Source organism: Centruroides sculpturatus, unplaced genomic scaffold (assembly GCF_000671375.1).
Source record: "Centruroides sculpturatus isolate CEXI.00-Female unplaced genomic scaffold, Cexi_2.0 scaffold1866, whole genome shotgun sequence".
NCBI classification, from domain to species: Eukaryota; Metazoa; Arthropoda; class Arachnida; order Scorpiones; family Buthidae; genus Centruroides; species Centruroides sculpturatus.
The window spans coordinates 41,256-56,674 of NW_019386123.1; the positions used below are offsets into that span (position 1 = coordinate 41,256).

Here is a 15,419-nt window from a genome sequence, read left to right on the forward strand (position 1 = left end):
CATATTTGCCAGATATTGCTCCCAGTGATTATCATCTTTTTCGGAGTTTGCAGAATTTTTTAAAAGGAAAAACTTTTGAGGATGAGAACAATGTAAAAAAGGCTATTTCTGAATATTTTGATTCAAAACCGAAATCATTTTACAAAGACGGGATTAAAAAGCTACCATCAAGATGGCAAGAAATTGTACAAAATAATGGTGAATACATTATAGATTGAAATAAGATTTAATTAAAATTTTTTGTTGCTTTTTTTGTAGATAAAAATGCGCACGAACTTATGGACTGACCTGATATTTAGAATAACATTTTCAAAGTTATTTGTATTTGCTCAATAATTTACAAGAATCTGAATATATTCTATTTGAAATATTGTACTAAATTCCATAAAAATTCAATTATGAATTAATTCATTCAAATATTTGAATAACAAAAAACTTTTAAAAATTCTTAGGTGTTGAAATATATTTATTTTATTAAAGTTCAGTCAAGGATCTAACAAAGTCCTTTCCTGTCTCTATTAATTATATATTTTTCTACACAATTCTTCTCAAACAGCTTCAGAATTTTTAATCTAAATACTGTAAGACTGATTTCTTTAAAGTAAGTATGCTTTTGTATTTTTAATTAATACACAGAACTGTTTATTATATCATGATTATTATTCTGAATTTCTATTATTGTTAAATAAAAATATGTATCCTTTCATAATAATAATAATAAGAATAATATTTCTAGGAGAATGATTATTCAATTCAAGGAAGTTGGATGTCTGGAAGTTCAATTTTATTGAGGGTACAAACCTATCACTTCACAAGTGATTGAAAATATTATCACAGCTGTTGTTAAACAGTCAATGAATAATGTTGCAGGCTCCAATAAAGCATATGAAGTATCACAACAGTTGTGTGTATCCTATAGTAATTAATAAGAAAGTATTGAGAAAGTTGGTGCATTGTTATCCATATAAAATCAGCAAATAGCAGTTGCTTGCTGCCAAGAGAAAATTCCAACTGATCTTTCTTGCCAGAATGGAAGTGGATGGGTTATGCCAGGGAAGATCCTGTGAAGTGATAAGGCATTTTTCATCTCAGTAAAATAGTCAAACCCATTACTGTCACATTTGGCCATGTTTTACAGCAGATTTCACTGCACTTATCTAAAGTCAGTCAGATATGAATTCACAACCACACTTAGCTTAGGATCATTTTTCTTTAAAGAAGCTAGTCCCAATGGTGTGGCCGGATGGCTGAGCAGTTTAGGTGGCAGCCTACCACTCTGGGGGACCCGGGATCAAATCCAGACAGGTTGAAAAATTCCCAAGAATTTTTCAGGGGATGGTCTGGCCAAACCCATAATGGGCTTGCTAAAAGAGGCCCTCTTAGTGCCCAGAGACTGAAAAGAATTAAAAAAAAAAGGTTCCAATGGTTCTGTAACATGCTCTGTAACAGTCCAGAAATACTGAAAGATATTCAACACCCAATTACATTGTTGTACAATTACATTTGTTGTAACCCAATTACATCAGCAACAATGTCTTGAGTCAATCACTTTCTTACAAGATTGAGTGCCTCCACATATCAGACATTGCATTCAATAGTTTCTTTGATAACATTTCAAATAAAGTGATTAGTCATGCATTTCCTACTTCTTGGCTATCTTGTTTTCTGAATCTTAATCTATGTAATTTTTGATTGTGGAGACACTAAAAAGTACAGTTTATTGAGAACATATTGCAAATTTTGTAGCATTAAAAGACAGTATCACACTGCATGTGAGAAGCATCACAGAGGGTCAATTAGATCAACTGTTGAACACATTGTTCTCTGCCTTCTGGTTTACATTAACCTTCAGAATGGAGACTTATTGAGCAATATTCCTGCATCTTTAAGACCATTGTAAAGCATGAGTATCTTGCACAAATAAAATGTTTGTTAATTAATAAATTTAATTTAATAAATAATAATGACCATAGAAATAACTTTGGATCAATTTAAATCTTTTATCTTTTTTTAAATTCCAACCAGAGATAGAGGGTAGACAACTTAAAGATAAAATACAATTCTTTATTACAATGACCAATGATATGACATTAAAACATGTACTTAATACACCTGATGCCAACCTTTTATTGTAGGATCCTGCGCCAACTACACACAGCACTAAAAGTTTTCACAATATCAATATGGTCACAGTTGTATTTAAATGATGAAAAATCCACTCTGGAGTCACGTACAAAAAAATGAATGGTATCTGATAACCATAACAAGTGTTTTCTGAAAATGTTTTGACCAACCCCCATACATTTGAATGTATGACTTTCTGCATATTTCTTGAATTATTTTCTCCAATAGTTTTTTCATATGATAATGCTTATGATTATTTTGTATAGTTTAAGGATTTTCAATCTGTAATGAGCTGACAATTACTTCATCAGAGCAGAAATAGAATTTTCCAGCTAATGTCTTATGCAATATAAATTTATCTTCAATCAATGTCTTATATTCTGTTAAAGCAAGAAAAGCTTTCATCAAACTGATTGGTAAAAATAGATTATAGTAAATTTCAGACATTTTAATATATGTTTTATTTAGTGACAGAGGTATATTATTTGGGTACATTATTTAGAACCTATCAAAATGTATTAAAAAAAATTGTAAACTAAATATGAAAACAGATTAAAATCATACTTCACCTGTTTTGGAAACTTATCTTTATAAGTTTCAAGTTTGGATGGTAAGTACAATGCAGAATTTTCTTCAGAATTATCTAAGTAAGGTAGTGCTGACTTTGTTTTCATTAGAGACTGAAAATATATAAACATATTTGTAAATTAACAAATAATTTATCTTAATAAATTCCAAATTAACTAAATACAAAACAGATATTAAAACATATGTCATTTAGATATGATTTTAGTATTAAAATAAAAATTAATTGTAGTTTGTGAAAATAGAAGAATTTTAAAATAATAAACTTTATTAATAATATCAGATGAACATGAAATGGTACAGTTAATATTTCAATAATTCAAAAATGAAATGTGTTTTTTTATTTTTATTTTATTTTACTTTCCACAATCTGTTTTCAAGTTATGAAATTTCATATGAAATAATATTTTGAAGGAAGTAATTATAAAATGCATAGAAGATACAAAATGTTTTCATAAATCATCTTCATAATCATCAGCAACAAACAATCCTCACATACAGATATGGCCGTTAATGGAAGCTATGCCTCTGGAAAAATGCAAATTGGTTAAAATGTCCACTGGTGACAATTTTGTAATTAAAAACAAATAGTTAATTAAAATTGGCCAATGATATTTACACTTTAAAATCATAAAATACAAAAAAGGTATAAAATGACTTCATAATCATCAGCAACTTCCATGCATTTTATATTTTTAAAATGTACTTACCGTCAGCCAATTATAATCAAATATTTATCTTTGTTATTATGATACCAGGTTATCACAGTTTGATCAGTGATTATTGTTTGTTTAATTATTTAAATATTGTATGTCTAATTATTTGAATTTTGTGGGATGCTTCTGATGGTTGATGGTGTGAGGATCAAGGCACAATTTTGCATAACATTAAGAAAAATCTTAACCCTATTTCTCCATTGCGATCATAAAAAAACATCGCACAAGAAACGGATTGAATATCACCTGTACTATCAACAACCAAGCTGAGAAATATAACATCCAAGTACTAAATGATAAACAACCCAGTGTTAAAGGAGGAGAAAGTCAATTGTCAACTTGGAAAAAAAAGCCTACAAGACGAACCAAATAGGGTCAAGACAGCTGTTGTAAGGAACCAAGTCCGAGCTTTATTTTTATTTTACTTTTATTTTGCTTTTATTATATTTTTGTTTGGGGCTTATGTTCAGTTAGGACGAAGGTTTCCTCACCCATCACTCCAGAACGTGCAAAACGAGAAGATAAGAGATTAACCAACTCACCGACGACGAAACGACAGCGCCATAGCTAGCATTTGCACTCACGTGCATGCCCGAGCGGCAGAATTGTAAGTCCGCACTGAAGGGGGGACACCCCAATAGATTTTCTAGGAACTTGTGTAACCTTCAACTAAACATCCCGATGATTGTTAAAGATATGTTGTAAAAGGTTAACAAAGTATTGTCGAGAAATAAACTACCAGATAACGAAGAGAAAACAAAAATGTTACGTGTAGATATGTAAATGAGGGGAGTGTCTCAATTAGAACTGTGATGTCACCTCAGACTATAAGTACAGTAGCTCAAGTGAAGACAGACGAGGTGAGCTCCTGAACCAAAAGCGTTGGTCTGCTGGTAGCAGTGAACAAGGTGTCGAATAGGAAATCCTAGTAGGAGATTGAAGGTTCGATTTTGATGATTTGAAAATAGGAAAGTCTTGAGTAGAAGAAAAGGTTCCGAGTATTAATTGAGGTGACGGTTAGGACTGATAGTTATAAGAGAATTTGTAACTAAGTTAAAAATTGGATTTTGTTTTGTCGGAATTCCAAGGGGAATAGTTCTAAGTTAGAATAAGACTTAAGTTTGTCGGGTTGATTGTGATTTCATTTTTTTATTTAATAAATTTGTTGTTTGTTTATAAATCTTGTACATAGTATTTGTTAGACTTGATTAAACATTTATTATTGAGATTTTTTTTGTGACTAACTTTGTCCTTAATTTATTTCGGTGCACGCTAAAAGTCCAGGCCTGGCAACTAATAAACGCGAACCCGTGTAAAGTACCCGTTAGGTCCCGGCTCTTTAAGAAAAATTCGTTGTAGAGCAACAAACTAAATATAGTACTTTACACTGCATATAATGACAATTTTACATCATCAATGGCTCACCTCTGACCACACACCTGCAGATGCATCACCAAACAGTCAATCACCTGACTTTTTTCCCAAGCTAAATTGATAAAAGAGAGGCTAAAACTCCAGTTGAGGTGGACCAGCCTGGACAGCTATACACTGGCGACAGCCACCCAGTTCCCAGCTGTCCATCTTGTGATCCCCAGAATGGCGATCACAAGACGGACTCCACGAATGAAGGAGAAGACTTCTGTCACATCATATCTGGAACAGTATAAAGTGGACTTTCCCATAGAAGATGAATCGCCTTATAAGAAAGGAAGACATTGATCACAGCTCAACCACCACAAAGACAGAGAACTACATCTCTCTCTGAGGTAATTCTGTAAAAGCTCTCTCTCAAGAGTGAATAGCAAATAGAACGTGAACAGAGTATTAGATATTTTCTCGTGTTGCCTTATAAGTAAATTCCATATTTCTCTAGATGTATATACTGTATTTCTGCATATCTTTAGATTTAGACGTTTATATTAAACTTATATTTTTATTCATTAACCTGGCTACCTGTCTCTATCAAACCTTGGACACTTATCGACTTACTCACTAACCTCCCCACTTGATAATTTAGACCCTCCTATTCAACTTTGTTTACAATTCGTGGGTTAGGATGCATTTAACTTTATCCTTACTGGTGTCAGCATCCAGACGTTGGTCAGATCTTGCAATCCCGCCGACAATTTATCAAAGTGCCATCCAATGACGAGATGGGTTTTACCAACCTGTGACTGGTCAAGAGTTAGTGATCCCCATTGTGAGATTAGGCCCAGGTATACCTGGGCCTAATCTCACAATGGTGTTGGTGCGAATAAAAGTGTACATTTCTGATTTCAGTTAAATGCTGAGTCTAAGATAGCAAGGAGGCAAATACACGTATTTCTAATGATAATACTTTGGTTTCTACTGATAATAGTTGGTGTAGAACAAAATCCGAGACCTTTCTCTCATTCCCTGTCAAAAAGAGGATGACCACCTTTAACAAGAAGTAGCAATACAGTTAAAGTACCAATAACAAAGTCTACTAATATAGATACAATATTCAAAGCCAAAATTGATATACTAGAACAGAAAGTTAATAAATTAGAAATGCTATTACCAGATATCGCTAGGTGATTGGAAGTACAATAGTACATTGCAAATAATTTATTAAATTTATCTAACCAACATAACTTAGTAATATTTGGTTATCTCATGACAGATAATGTGAATATTAGAGAAACTCTCATAAAAAATAAATGAATTATATTTTATAAGAAAGATAGACCCTTCTATTAAGCTCAATCCCAAGAAAAAATCAAATATTGTCAGCTTTTCATAATTATAAAAAAAGGACTCAATCAGTTTTTCAAGAATCTATCAATGAGTACTGATTTGACTCAAGAAACAAAAGCACGAAAGAAAAAATTTTACCTTTTTATATAGAGGCAAAAAAGAAAGGGTTAAATAATAAATCTAATGTTAAAGTTATCTGTTGGAATATGCAGGGTGCAAGAAATAAGATTTTTTCAATTTATTTTAAAAATTTTTAATGGGATATGATATTCTTGGTTTAGAAGATACTTGGATAACTAGATTTACTGAAACAGAAACTGTGCTCCTGAAAAGTTTACATAATTATATTTTGATCCAAGCATCTAAAAACCTAGTGTGAGTAGACCAAAGAGCAGTATGTTACTATTAATAAGAAAAACTTTGAAAGAAATTTTTTACTCTCATTGATGTTCGTATTTGATATTTGCTATGGTCAAACTTGACAGAAGTAATTTTAGAATGTTTCTAATTAGTTATCTGGCAATAGCTGTGAACTATATGCTGCCATACAAAAATATTCCAAATCTTTTTTATGAATTGGAGAAGATTATGGAGAGCTGGTTATATTTTACTTCTTCTTGGTTAATAATTAATGATTTTAATGCTAGAATAGGAAATGAATGTGACAAATTATTATGGGAATAACTCAGCTGTCTACAAGAAAAGAATGAGTCATGACTCTGGAACTAATAACAAGGAAAAATTACTGTTAAATTTTGTTCAAAATTATAATTTGTTTGTCTTAAATGGGTGCTTTGTTGGCGATTTCCTGAATTGTTATACTCATATCTTCCATGAGGGAGCTTTGGTAATTGACTATGTTATATGTTCAAAATTTTTGTTGGCACTATTGTACTAAATTTGAGTTTTCTGATGTTGATGTGTCTGATCATTTTCCTATTCAGTCAACAATAGAATGATGCTTAAATAATTCATCCTTTGACAAAAAACATGTTTAATAGTATATTGGATCAGGAAAGAATAGTCTACTAAACTCAAAATATTATCCATGGTATGCAAATAATTTAAATTTCCCACCATCAAGTAGTTTTATTAACTTCCAAATTCCAAGATTAAGAAGTTTTACATGCATTTAAGATTATACCATTTTTACATATTAGTGGACAGATTATATTTGGATATTAATCATCGTTTGTGTAAATTATGTTTACCATCAAATCTGGTTATGATCAGGCAATGAAAAGCTTAGAATACAATTTGGAATTTTTACATTGTCATACTGTAAATTGAAGGAGAAATTTTATGGAGATCTATTTCATATGGATCCTGTTATGATATTCTTATAAATAATTGAAACAATTTTAAAATAAATGTAAGACTGTATAATTTCTTCACCAAATACACTACCCTGCAAGATCAGTGAAGAAACCAATGATATGATCTGTTTGGCAATAGATAGCCACCCTTTATATAATCAAGAAAGTTTTTATATATTTTCACAGAGTCAAATTATAATTTATAGATTTCTTTATGTTTGTTGTGACTCTATTTAGAGTTTCCCTTGTAACAGGATTAATTCCTAAATATGCTAATAAATGTTTTTATTTGATTTGATTATTTGAATTTTGTATATTGTTTATTCATTTAATGTCATTTTATTTTGGTGTTTTACTATTCTGTTATTTTGTTCCTCATAGAAAGGGTAAAAAACCTCACTCTAATTTAAATACTTTTAAAATGAATATAAGATACTTTTAAAGANGACCAAAATCCTAATGATCATTCAAAGACTGGCTTATTTTCAGATCCATGCACAAAGCATATTTGAACAATAAAAAATATACTATTAGATACTTATTTTAAAATACAAATAGACTTAAAAAACATTAGAATAAGATCACTATAGTATGTGCTAAATAAATTACATAATGTTGTTACATAAGGGTAATTTATTTTATCATGAACTGACATTTAATTAATACATGAGAAAATTAAACTAAAAATAAATCTTAAAACTTTAAATAACGGTTAGTAATTTATATTGAAGAAATTAGTTTAAAAAAGCTATTAATGAACATTAAATCAATGCTGCTTAACATTGACTTTCCAATATTGTCACATTGTGCTTTTTATATGTTGCAATGACATTAGCAACCATATCCAATATTCTAAACTGTTCTCTTTATGTTTCCTATTCACACTCAGAAGAATGTTTATGTCAATGATGAGCTTCTTGCCATTCTGCCTGGTAACAAAATACCCTACTAACACAATAAATGTTGTGTTACCAGTGTCAAAAAAATATTCCTTTGAAAACAGCAGAAAAGCTCATTTTCACTACAAACATTAACCTGAACATGAATAGAAAATGTCAAGGAACAACTAAGACCCTTTGACATAGCTGTAGTGATGTCCCTGAAATAAATAAAAAACAACAATGAGACAATACTGTAATGTAAATGTTGTTTAATGCATTAATTTAAAGTTTACCAATAACTTCTTTAAAGTAATTTTTATTTTTATGTTTTTCAGTCTAAAGTACTATACTACAGTATATATACAATGATTTACAGTTTTATCTTTAATTCAGTTTTATAGTATACTAAGTGCTATATCTCTGACTACCTTCAGCAGTTCAATTCCAACATTTCATGTTGCTTTATGATGTGTGTGTTCTCATGTGTTGAATTTATAATAATTTTTAAATAATATTAGTTAAATACATAATCAAATAAGTATAAATATGCTTATATTAATCATCCAAAGAACTTCACAATGTCATATGAGATGTTAAAGGTCATACTTTGATGTCTCATAGGACCAAATATTTCAATATTTACAGATTTGATCTTTTCTGGTAATATCCTCAATGTCCACTTTTGAATGCACTATTTCATTTTCCTATAAGAAGCCTGCTTCTATTAAAATATTTCATTTCAGTGAGTCAATCAGTGAGCCATATATAATAGTTTTATTATTTAGATTACCATTCACCAACAATCATATTAATTAATATTGTTACATACAGGTAGGGTAAACATTGGTAAATTCGTGATAAAATTAATTATTCTTTAATCATTGGACACATATTTTGTAAACAGAAATGTTAACTATATTATTAAAGGGTCCATATTTTGAAGATAACAGCATTGCTTTTTGTCTCCATGAATATATATATAGCTTAGTTTCCTAGGGATATATTTTTTATGTTGCATATGGGTGATTATTTTATGATATCATGGCTAACTTTGTGAGAGGATACTTTAGCCTGTATATTGTTAATTGAATTAATTTTTATTGTAGTACAAATAATGTTTTCTCTTACACTTTTTACCTGCAAACACATACATGTGCATGCATGTATTTACACAAAATAACTTCAATCTTCATCTGACTTGCTAGCACATCTTTCCCTCTTCATATAATGTCTAGCATTTCCTGTGGTACAAAACCAAACAGAAACTAGATTACACCTATTTCATCATGAGATTAATAGGAATTTGACAGACTTACACTATCTTAAAACACATCTCAAAGAAAAGAAAACCCTTAAGACATTACACCTATTGTTATTGTGCCCCATTTTCTTAACATTTTAACCCTGCGTTAGTGCACTGAGTTTTTTTTCGGCATTAGTGCAGTGGGGCGTTTGTCCACCCCGACATTTTTTTGAGTTTATAAACCATGTAAGTAAAAATTCATAAAGATTTACTCATTCATATGGTAAAGGCATGTGTTATTGTACATATGATTATATTCAGGTATGATTACATATTATATTAGTACATAAATCCATGAAAATAAAAAACAACATTTTTCAAAACTCATTACATTAGATCTTATTATTAAACCAATAGTAAAAATCTAAATTGTTTTTTAAGCATTTTTGTCACTTTGATTCAATAGCTAGCATTGTACTTTGGCACTCATTGCAAATGATAAGCAACTTACTATGTTTGGTATTTTCTCAATGTGTTTATGAAAGTCAGCCATTTTGAATTATAATAAACTTAAATTATTTTTATTCACATTGATTATTATATCTATATTATAAATAATAAATGTGGTCACATTATAGTTATTTGAAAAATAAAAAAAAACTAAATAAATATTTGTAAAATTTAAAAAAAACGTAATTAATACTGTCGGGTGTATGGACACCCCACTGAGAACTGTTGTTTTTCTCTTACTGGAATTTCTGCAGCATCGTAGTAATTTCTGAGCATGCTCTATACATAAAATCATGAAGCTACTGAAGAGGACACAAATATTTCTTGCGAAATCTATGAATAGTGCAACTTTTAAAACGTTGGGGGTGGCGAAACACCCCACTGCACTACCCCAGGGTTAAGTAAAATTGTGACCACACATTCTTTAGATGACTTGTATATTGAGCACTTTCTTTCACTTACCATCCTGATGACTTTAAAAAGTATCTTTTTCATATTGACAATAATGCAAGATGGCATCTCAATTTGTAATTTCATAATATATCTGTTATTTTGTCATACCTCTTTTTTAACCTAAAGAATATGAAAAAAACTCAGGTGTTCAATTAACGTTATCTATAAGTTACATATATTATTATTTTACTTCTCTAATTGGCAATAATTAATTATTAAATAGCCATTGTGTTTGATGTGCCTAGAATTTCACAACAAAAGCTAAGAATGTTGTCCAAATTGCTAAGGAAATTTAAACTCACAATACAGTAAAAAAATGACTAATCCCATGTTTAAATATATCTTGAGTTCTTAATTTATTAAAATATCAAAGAATAATTGACTTACCATCTTTGTTTTTTTTTGTAATTTAAGTTAAAACTAATCTCTTACAACACTTCTACAAATTTCCAACAGTTTACTGGAACAAACAAAATTTTCAAATTCAATACATTCAACGCCATCTTTGAGAAAAATTTCAAATCTCATTACTTTACTTTTTAAATTCATCTTCATCAAATAAGTATAATGAAATTATCAATATCATGTAATTACCAATGTTTACCCTAGTTTATTTTATGTCATTTTATTAACACTTACTATATTAATCTTATTATAATGTTTTTTAAATTTGTATTTAAATATTAAATATATCTGATAGTATATTTTTGTTCTACAAATCAGCTTTGTAAATGGATCTGTGATGTAAACTATCTTGAAACACATTTATTGAATTACTAAAGTGACTTCTTGAATGTTTATTAGCATTTTGGTCTTGTCATAATCTTTAAAACAGAATAACAAATTAAAATAAAATATATAATATTTTAAACAACCTTGTCATCAGGAGAAATTGATGAATTCTTAACATTTTGCATAGTTGAATCTGCAATCTAAAGAAAATTTTATATTAAACCATTAGCATTCTTATTATTCTGCAGCATGATAATTTTGATATAATATATATTAGATTACTAATGTAAAATTTTTATACCAAATATCTTTAATATTTAACATTTCTTACAAAAACTATTGCTATATAAAGGTTTTAATAATTTGATTTATGAGTTTATATATAAATATTATTATCTAAAATAGAAGATAATTGGTATAATTTTTTTAATCATTAAAATCAAATTAGTTACTGAATTCAAAAATATTAAATTCATAAAAAAATAAAAATAATTTCTGTTCATAAACCAAACAGCATATTTAGTTTGAAGAAGCCAATCTTAAAATATCAGGTCAGTCCATAAGTTTGTGTATTTTATGACCTTGAGAAAAATCTTGTTTTGCTGTTAAAAATGCAAGTCTAATGTGATACTTTTTACACTGAAGTGTTAAATTGGATCTCATTCATATAACACTGTTCAGAATTGGGAACATTTCAGTTGTTTATTTTCGTTAAAATGGAAGTAACAGATGAATACTGTATAAGAGACATGTTTTATACTTTTTATTTTTAAGTGATGAGAATGCTACAAATGCAGCCAAAAAATTAAATACTGTTCATAATCAAACTGTAATTAGTGTAAGGACTGCGCNGTGAATATTAGAGAAACTCTCATAAAAAATAAATGAATTATATTTTATAAGAAAGATAGACCCTTCTATTAAGCTCAATCCCAAGAAAAAATCAAATATTGTCAGCTTTTCATAATTATAAAAAAAGGACTCAATCAGTTTTTCAAGAATCTATCAATGAGTACTGATTTGACTCAAGAAACAAAAGCACGAAAGAAAAAATTTTACCTTTTTATATAGAGGCAAAAAAGAAAGGGTTAAATAATAAATCTAATGTTAAAGTTATCTGTTGGAATATGCAGGGTGCAAGAAATAAGATTTTTTCAATTTATTTTAAAAATTTTTAATGGGATATGATATTCTTGGTTTAGAAGATACTTGGATAACTAGATTTACTGAAACAGAAACTGTGCTCCTGAAAAGTTTACATAATTATATTTTGATCCAAGCATCTAAAAACCTAGTGTGAGTAGACCAAAGAGCAGTATGTTACTATTAATAAGAAAAACTTTGAAAGAAATTTTTTACTCTCATTGATGTTCGTATTTGATATTTGCTATGGTCAAACTTGACAGAAGTAATTTTAGAATGTTTCTAATTAGTTATCTGGCAATAGCTGTGAACTATATGCTGCCATACAAAAATATTCCAAATCTTTTTTATGAATTGGAGAAGATTATGGAGAGCTGGTTATATTTTACTTCTTCTTGGTTAATAATTAATGATTTTAATGCTAGAATAGGAAATGAATGTGACAAATTATTATGGGAATAACTCAGCTGTCTACAAGAAAAGAATGAGTCATGACTCTGGAACTAATAACAAGGAAAAATTACTGTTAAATTTTGTTCAAAATTATAATTTGTTTGTCTTAAATGGGTGCTTTGTTGGCGATTTCCTGAATTGTTATACTCATATCTTCCATGAGGGAGCTTTGGTAATTGACTATGTTATATGTTCAAAATTTTTGTTGGCACTATTGTACTAAATTTGAGTTTTCTGATGTTGATGTGTCTGATCATTTTCCTATTCAGTCAACAATAGAATGATGCTTAAATAATTCATCCTTTGACAAAAAACATGTTTAATAGTATATTGGATCAGGAAAGAATAGTCTACTAAACTCAAAATATTATCCATGGTATGCAAATAATTTAAATTTCCCACCATCAAGTAGTTTTATTAACTTCCAAATTCCAAGATTAAGAAGTTTTACATGCATTTAAGATTATACCATTTTTACATATTAGTGGACAGATTATATTTGGATATTAATCATCGTTTGTGTAAATTATGTTTACCATCAAATCTGGTTATGATCAGGCAATGAAAAGCTTAGAATACAATTTGGAATTTTTACATTGTCATACTGTAAATTGAAGGAGAAATTTTATGGAGATCTATTTCATATGGATCCTGTTATGATATTCTTATAAATAATTGAAACAATTTTAAAATAAATGTAAGACTGTATAATTTCTTCACCAAATACACTACCCTGCAAGATCAGTGAAGAAACCAATGATATGATCTGTTTGGCAATAGATAGCCACCCTTTATATAATCAAGAAAGTTTTTATATATTTTCACAGAGTCAAATTATAATTTATAGATTTCTTTATGTTTGTTGTGACTCTATTTAGAGTTTCCCTTGTAACAGGATTAATTCCTAAATATGCTAATAAATGTTTTTATTTGATTTGATTATTTGAATTTTGTATATTGTTTATTCATTTAATGTCATTTTATTTTGGTGTTTTACTATTCTGTTATTTTGTTCCTCATAGAAAGGGTAAAAAACCTCACTCTAATTTAAATACTTTTAAAATGAATATAAGATACTTTTAAAGATAAATGCTTTTAATTAAATACTATACTATATTATTATTACGAAAATCTTGAATAAAAAAACTAGTTACATTTTTTCATATAGCATTCATTTTTCGTAACTTACCTCAACAGCAAGTACAGAATCTAATTTTTTCACCACTTTTTGCAATCTTGTCGAATTTTCTTTAAACTCTTTCTTTTTTAATTTATTACTTAATTTTCTCTTTGTAACATTTATTAATGGAGAGTCATTTCGACTGCTATCACTACCTTTTCTACTTTCAATTTTCACTGGACTTATGTTTTGAGGAGTTACAGCTTGACTTCTAGAAATATCCCCTTTATCTGCACCAACTGGTGGTTCTAAAACAAAGTAATTATTTTTTTAAAGCACAGATTATTTTTTGTAAGAAAAATCTATATAATAGCAAATATTTTTACCATTGTAATCATATTTATATGCAAGTATTGGTGCATTATCTTCTAATGAACACATGGCTACAATATGATCATGAGGATGATAATCAACAGATGTTACTGGACCAAGATAAGGAAGATTATCATATACAGCTAATTTTTCAGCTAAAACAGAATAAAATTGTAAAACTTCATTAAACAAAAAACAAAATACCAATTTATTTTATATGCTACTTTAAGTTAAATTCAATTAAATTATAATGAAATTTGATATAATAATAAGCAGCACAATTATATTTTTAATTTCACATGGATATGCTTAAATCAGCTTTTGAAAACTGAATAATATATTAATTTGGTTCATAAAGTTGTAATATTTGGCATTTCAAGTTCAGCAAGAAAAATTAATTAGGTGTAGGGCAGAGGGCGCCACCGCTTGACCTTTCCCCTCTGACCTCACTTGGTCCTCGGACACCAATCTGGAGAGACACTTTCGTACGCCGACCTTCGCCTTTGTTACGCCAATCTTTCGGAGTCAGCTTGACGACTAACGCACATTTGTACAGTAATTTAACTTAGACCTCTGTAAATATTCCGTAGTCGCAGGGAAATAAAATATGGTATTTCCAAGGAATCAGTCTCCTCATTAATCTTGTCCGACGAACAAAGGACGTGGAACACGTGGGCGAGATCGGAACTACTATCACACGAGGTAGGATCAAATTCGGACCTATTCTATCGAAACGCCTCGACGGACTTTAGCTCCATTGCTAAACTGGTGAGCCGAATGTGATTCAAATAAAGGATACCCAAAGACGAAAATGGACGAGAGAACCTCTAAGCCTAACCCCGAACAAAGGGCCGACATGTGCCTAGCACGTGTCGCCGTCAAGGTGCTGCCATTTTGGAAGCCGGACCCCCGCATTTGGTTCCTTCAGATCGAGGCCCAATTTCGAAACGCCGGAATATTGTCGGATCAAACAAAATTCAATACCGTCATCAGTTACATCGACGCGGAAATTCTCACGCAAGTTTCGGACATTTTACTCAGTCCCCCTGCATC

The 15,419-nt window shown here is 29.6% G+C and overlaps 1 protein-coding gene across 1 annotated transcript in view; it reads right to left on the bottom strand.

Annotated features, from left to right (window-relative positions):
• Window positions 1-15,419, bottom strand: part of LOC111613713 (jouberin-like) — a 71,675-nt gene that overhangs the window by 6,616 nt on the left and 49,640 nt on the right. The window contains exons 19-21 of the mRNA XM_023355050.1: window positions 14,381-14,521; window positions 14,064-14,302; window positions 2,661-2,804 (exon numbers count right to left, since the gene is read on the bottom strand). Coding sequence (XP_023210818.1) covers window positions 2,661-2,804; window positions 14,064-14,302; window positions 14,381-14,521 — 524 coding nt within the window. The remainder of the gene's footprint in view (window positions 1-2,660; window positions 2,805-14,063; window positions 14,303-14,380; window positions 14,522-15,419) is intronic.